This window comes from Anguilla anguilla, chromosome 9 (assembly GCF_013347855.1).
Source record: "Anguilla anguilla isolate fAngAng1 chromosome 9, fAngAng1.pri, whole genome shotgun sequence".
Lineage (NCBI taxonomy): Eukaryota > Metazoa > Chordata > Actinopteri > Anguilliformes > Anguillidae > Anguilla > Anguilla anguilla.
The window spans coordinates 45,025,397-45,031,610 of record NC_049209.1 but is presented as its reverse complement, the minus strand read 5'-3'; the positions used below and the strand labels follow the sequence as shown (position 1 = coordinate 45,031,610).

The 6,214-nt window shown below is 39.5% G+C and overlaps 1 protein-coding gene across 2 annotated transcripts; it reads right to left on the bottom strand.

Moving 5' to 3' along the window:
* Positions 1-1,264: 1,264 nt before the first annotated feature.
* LOC118235433 (caspase-1-A-like) lies at positions 1,265-5,671 on the bottom strand. Of its 2 annotated transcripts, none has more exons than XM_035432740.1 (3): positions 5,521-5,671; positions 4,705-4,954; positions 1,265-1,429 (listed from the first exon to the last, which is right to left on the bottom strand). In XM_035432740.1, exons 1-3 carry the CDS (start codon positions 5,528-5,530, stop codon positions 1,402-1,404), a joined length of 288 nt encoding a protein of 95 aa, XP_035288631.1. In that variant the 5' UTR covers positions 5,531-5,671; the 3' UTR covers positions 1,265-1,401. The 2 variants fall into 2 exon arrangements, with proteins under 2 accessions (XP_035288631.1, XP_035288630.1); XM_035432739.1 differs by lacking the exon at positions 1,265-1,429 and adding an exon at positions 4,137-4,361 and having other exon boundaries at positions 5,521-5,670.
* Positions 5,672-6,214: the final 543 nt, after the last annotated feature.

Below are 6,214 nucleotides of genomic sequence, written 5' to 3'. Positions count from 1 at the left end.
CATCTCTCCACGACGACCCCAGTCCATGTCACCTGGAACATTTGCTAGCTGTTACCTCAAGAGCTTTGGAAGACGACTGGATGCAAGGTAGGCTATGTTTTCCTGTCTTCGTATTGGTCATTTTCAAATAGTACCTAAAGTGTTAAACTTTACGTCAATTAACTGGAATCGCACATAAATTTTAATAGTCTGAAAAGTGCATGTGACCAACTTGGCTGGCTAGTATTCTGTTATCATGCACCTGAAGATCAGTGCTTGCGAGCTAGGTAGCAGGCAGACCATAGCAACAAAAAACCAGTGAAATGCTGAAGTTGCTGTTATTCCTTCACCACTTTAATGTAGTTTAATCAAAAAAATGTTTTAATGCATATGATTAACCATAGTACATTTATATTATGCAGAACCATATATTTTATTCTTTAAAGAAATGTTAAAATATTGAACCTCAAAGCTTTACTGAAGTATTTCAGGAGCACATTGACACAAGTTATTATTAGTATTTTATATATATACACTCCTGGGCAAAAGAAAATGGGCCAAACCCAAAATGGCAAAATATTAAGCTTTTAATGGTCTTAACAACAAATCATTGGTAAGAAAATTAGCAAGAATTAAACAAATTCACTCCTGAGACCTCCTGTGCCACCATTTGCTCGTTTACTTTTGCTGCAGTGAACTGTTCCGGTGTATATATATACACATAAATAAATGAGTGTGGGGATTTATAGACAGATCTGTCTGCACCTGCTTTGATCATTTTCTTACAGCTGCTCTTGGGGAAGCCACCGTATTCCGGCCTTTGAAGTATTGTGATTCTGTGTAGCTCAGTCCTTAAAGGTAGATAAAGACGCAGGTTCAAGATAGTGGAATTTGGCACAGTCTGTTATTGGATAGAAACAGCAGTTTTCATCCAATTGGAATCGCTCACTCTTTTCTGTGGCTTTGCCTCTAACAGGGGATTATGGAACATGTATGGTTCTGCACAAGATAAATGCACTGCAACCCATCTTGCATGCAAAACTCAGTGCATCTTTTCTCCTGTGTGTAGGAAAATATTCCTTTTCTGCTGGTGCGATTTTTTTTCCCCCCTCATTTTTTTTGAACAAGTACTGTGTGAGAGACCTGATACTCATTTCTCTATATAAACTGAAGTGATTTTATTTTCTGAATTAAAATTATTAAAAAGACACATCAGAACAAGAACACAGATGCTTGAAGAATTTTATTATGAATAATGTGTTTCCGTGAATAATGGCAAAATACAAAAGGCAATATAGCCTTATGGCCAAAAATATCAAAAATTTAAAAATGCCATTTTTGATGGTATTTTAATACGGAAAAAGATCTGTTCCATGTTGCTCTTGAGGTGAGGTGTACCGATGGTCACCACAACTCGTTTTCCTAGCGTTGGTCCGTCGGGAATTCGACCCTGTGAAAGTGCATAAGTTACATTTAGCATTTAATACTTTAATTTTCGTTGCTCGCTAAACCAAGTTTAGTCCTAGTTCCATATCGATAAACACTTTAACACAATGATACTATGTGCTAAGGGCAATATGTTTCGTTTGCATCCACACACCTGCATATTAGGCCTTTGTCTCGCGCTGGGTAGGCCTATCCAGTAACTGCTACCCACCCACTAATACCTGAGGTTTTTCTGTCTTCTCAATTAGCGAGCCGTAGCCTATAGTTTATCAATAAATCGGTAAAGAATACAGAGAAAGGTATGCTTAATGTATGTACGTATCCACGAACCCAAATTGATTAAATAGCGGTGGGTCCCGCTCCTGAAGGCATCTCATCAGCTGGTTGCTGGCCTCGTCGCCTTTATTCAGCACCATGTCTATTAAGGTGCGAGCCTGTTTAATTCTCTGGCGGTGTTCTTCTGTCACACTGCCCACCTCCGCAGTATTCAGAACCCTCCTTAGACGGAGATCGTCTATCAGCTGTTCGAGGACGGGCGACGAAACTCTTTCCACAAAAATGAGTCGTTTACTGAATAGAACTGTTAAAGAAAGGAGAAAGATGATAGCTACGTATTGCATATTTACGTGCAGTTATTGAGAGGTAGGCTTATCTCACAACTACCTGCAGCTTCCCGAAGCCTATCATTTTAAACTGCCGGTTTATATTTAGTGGGTTCTCGGGGAATTTGGCTGGTTCCTTAAAAAATACTTAACACATTTGTATTTCCGTACATATTTTCCTTATTCAAGTTTACAGAGGCAGGCATAGCTATATACAAACTGAAACCGAAAGCTCTTGGTTTTGATCAGGTTTCTGAGCAGATAGTTTACCTGAAGTTTTGTTGTCGTAAAATATCATGATGACATTTCAGACATATTTTTGGTAAAATTAATCATTATACCGTCGGCCATGACCGCGCTAAGAGCGGGTGGAAAGCAAGAGTTATCGAAAGGTGGCGCAAAGCTTAAACGCCCTTACGTGAATGAGCCACCTGTAAGAACGTTGCGGCTATTTCTGTTTAGTTTGCTTGAAGTTTTGCTGTTGTAAAGTAGCATGATGATATTTAAGACATTGTTTTAGGTCATGTTAATCGTTTCTTACCGTCGGCCATGGCTCAGAGCGGATGGAAGGCAAGAGTTATTGAAAAATGATGCAGCGCTTATGTTATTATCGTACGGGACTGAACTACCTGTACATGGATGCGTGGCAATGAGAAGCGCCGCCCCACCCCACCACACCCACCCCACCCCACCCCCCATGCACTGACAATAAGACACACCGGGAAAGGACGTAAATAAGGGGCAGATTTAATAATCATCATCCTCATAATTATGATGTGTGCCTAAACAGCGGAGAAATAATTTGTGAACACATTACAGTATAGGTCCTGAACGCTTTGGATCAGTATTATGCTGGTGGGGGCCTCGGTTCAAGTACGACCGCCGACCTTCGTCGCTTGTCTCTTCTCCTAGTTCTTCCTGTTTCTCTACACTATTCTGTCTAATAAATCTGAAAAAAAGCCCAAGAAAATATTTTTTTTTTTAAAAAGTATTATGCTGGTACAGTGACCTCCATAATGTTTGAGTCAAAGACATTTTTTTTCTTGATTTGCTTTTGTAACCAATTCCACAATTTTACATTCGTAATCAAACCATTTCATGTGGTATTTAGCTGATGCTCTTATGCAGAGCAACTTGCAATGTGTGCAAGAAAAAAGGCCTAGATTCATAAATCACCAACATCCCAAGTAGCAAATAACAATCTGTCTAATTATATTTCAACTCTATCGAATGTGTAATCTAGCCTCTCATTTAAAAAAAAAAGTTTTTGCTCATTTTATTATATTGAGCTTTTTAAAAAAATCTATTCTATCTAACAAGTATTGTTTACAGTCACATACATCCAAGTTGCACTTTATTTTCTCAATATGCACATGCCTGTAATATTTCACTGACTGCCTCTTGTATGTTTCAGCAAAGCAGAATAGGCACCTTGAGACACTCATGTCTCCTACAGGGGACAAATGTGAGGTCCAGGTCCTAGAAGGATGCACCTTAACCTGGGTGTCCTAAAACCATAGGCATAGATTTCGGGGGGGGGGGGGTAGGGGGCGCAGGGGATACGCCCCCCTCAATAATTAGAACACATGCATTTGTTCCCCCCAATAAAAACATGAAAGAAGCAGAGGACTTTTATTTCCACCTAAATTGGTGCAGAAAAGGCACAAATTGGTGCAACAAAAAAAATTCACCACAATGCAATAAATTGCAGTATTGTGATTCTGAGTAGCTCAGTCCTTAAAAGTAGATAAAGACACAGGTTCAAGATAGTGGAATTTGGTACAGTCTATTATTGGGTAGAAACAGTAGTTTTCATCCAATTGGAATCGCTCACCCTTCTCTGTGTTTTTGCCTCTAACAGGGGATTATGGAACATGTATGGTTCTGCACAAGATAAATGCACTGCAACCCATCTTGCATGCAAAACTCAGTGCATCTTTTCTCCTGTGCGTTGGAGAATATTCCTTTTCTGCTGGTGTGATTTTTTTCCCCCTCATTTTATTTGAACAAGTACTGTGTGAGAGACCTGATACTCATTTCTCTATATGAACTGAAGTGATTTTATTTTCTGAATTAAAATGATTAAAAAGACATATCAGAACAAGAACACAGATGCTTGAAGAATTTTATTATGAATAATGTGTTTCCGTGGATAATGGCAAAATACAAAAGGCAATATAGCCTTATGGCCAAAAATATCAAAAATTTAAAAATGCCATTTTTTGATGGTATTTTAATACGGAAAAAGATCTGTTCCATGTTGCTCTTGAGGTGAGGTGTACCGATGGTCACCACAACTCGTTTTCCTACCGTTGGTCCATCGCGAAATTGAGCCTGTGAAAGTGCATAAGTTACATTTAGCATTTAATACTTAATTTAATACTTAAATTTTCGTTGCTCGCTAAACCAAGTTTAGTCCTAGTTCCAGTGGCGATAAACACTTTAACACAATGATACTATGTGCTAAGGGCAATATGTTTCATTTGCATCCACACACCTGCATATTAGGCCTTTGTCTCGCGCTGGGTATCCAGTAACTGTTACCCACCCACTAATACCTGAAGCGCGCAGAGGTTTTTCTGTCTTCTCAATTAGCAAACCGTAGCCTATAGTTTATCAATAAATCAGACAAGAAGACAGAAAAAGGGATAGTTAATGTATGTACTTATCCACGAACCCAAGTTCATTAAATAGCGGTGGGTCCTTCTCCTGAAGGCATCTCATCAGCTGGTTGCTGGCCTCGTCGCCTTTCTTCTGCACCATGTCTATTAAGGTGCGAGCCTGGTCCATTCTCTGGCGGTGTTCTTCTGTCACTTGTTCCACCTCCGCAGCATTCAGAACCTTCATTAGCCGGAGATCGTCCATCAGCAGCTTGAGGACGGCCAGCGAAACTTTTTCCACAAACTTGGGTCGTATATTGAATAGAACTGTTAAAAAAAGGAGAAAGATGATAGCTACGTATTGCATATTTACGTGCAGTTATTGAGAGGTAGGCTCATCTCTCAACTACCTGCAGCTTCCCGAAGCCTATCATTTTAAACTGTCGGTTTATATTTAGTGGGTTCTCGGGGAATTTGGCTGGTTCCTTAAAAATTACTTAACACATTTGTATTTCCTTACATATTTTCCTTATTCAAGTTTACAGCGGCAGTCATAGCTACATACAAACTGAAACAGAAAGCTCTTGTTTTTGATCAAGTTCCTGTGATCAGATAGTTTACCTGAAGTTTTGTTGTTGTAAAATATCATGATGACATTTCAGACCTTATTTTTGGTAAAATTAATCATTATACCGTCGGCCATGACCGCGCTAAGAGCGGATGGAAAGCAAGAATTATCGAAAGGTGGCGCAAAGCTTTAACGCCCTTACGTGAATGAGCCACATGTAAGAACGTTGCGGCTATTTCTGTTTAGTTTGCTTGAAGTTTTGCTGTTGTAAAGTAGCATGATGATATTTAAGACATTGTTTTAGGTCATGTTAATCGTTTCTTACCGTCGGCCATGGCTCAGAGCGGATGGAAGGCAAGAGTTATTGAAAAATGATGCAGCGCTTAAGTTATTATCGTACGGGACTGAACTACCTGTACATGGATGCGAGGCATTGAGAAGCGCCGCCCCACCACACCCCACCCCCCATGCACTGACAATAAGACACACCGGAAAAGGACGAAAATAAGGGGCAGATTTAATAATAATCATCCTCATAATTATGATGTGTGCCGAAACAACGGATAAATAATTTGTGAACAAATTACAGGACAAGTCCTGATCGCTTTGGACCAGTATTATGCTGGTGGGGGCCTCGGTTCAAGTCCGACCGCCGACCTTGTCTCTCTCTCCTCCTAGTTCTTCCTGTTTCTCTACACTATCCTGTCTAATAAATCTGAAAAAAAGCCCCAAAAAATATATTTTTAAAAATTATGCTGGTATTATGCTGGTACAGTGACCTCCATAATGTTTGAGTCAAAGACATTTTTTTTCTTGATTTGCTTTTGTGACCAATTCCACAATTTTATATTCGTAATCAAACCATTTCATGTGGTATTTAGCAGATGCTCTTATGCAGAGCAACTTGCAATGTGTGCACGAAAAAAGGCCTAGATTCATAAATCACCAACATCCCAAGTAGCAAATAACAATCTGTCTAATTATATTTCAACTCTATCGAATGTGTAATCTAGCCTCTC

Excerpts from the sequence above, each read along its gene's own strand:
- LOC118235433 (XM_035432740.1), bottom strand. Across the intron at positions 1,430-4,704 it reads CCGCTATTTAATGAACTTGG|GGTCGAATTCCCGACGGACC; the intron begins GTTCGTGGATAA and ends GCACTTTCACAG.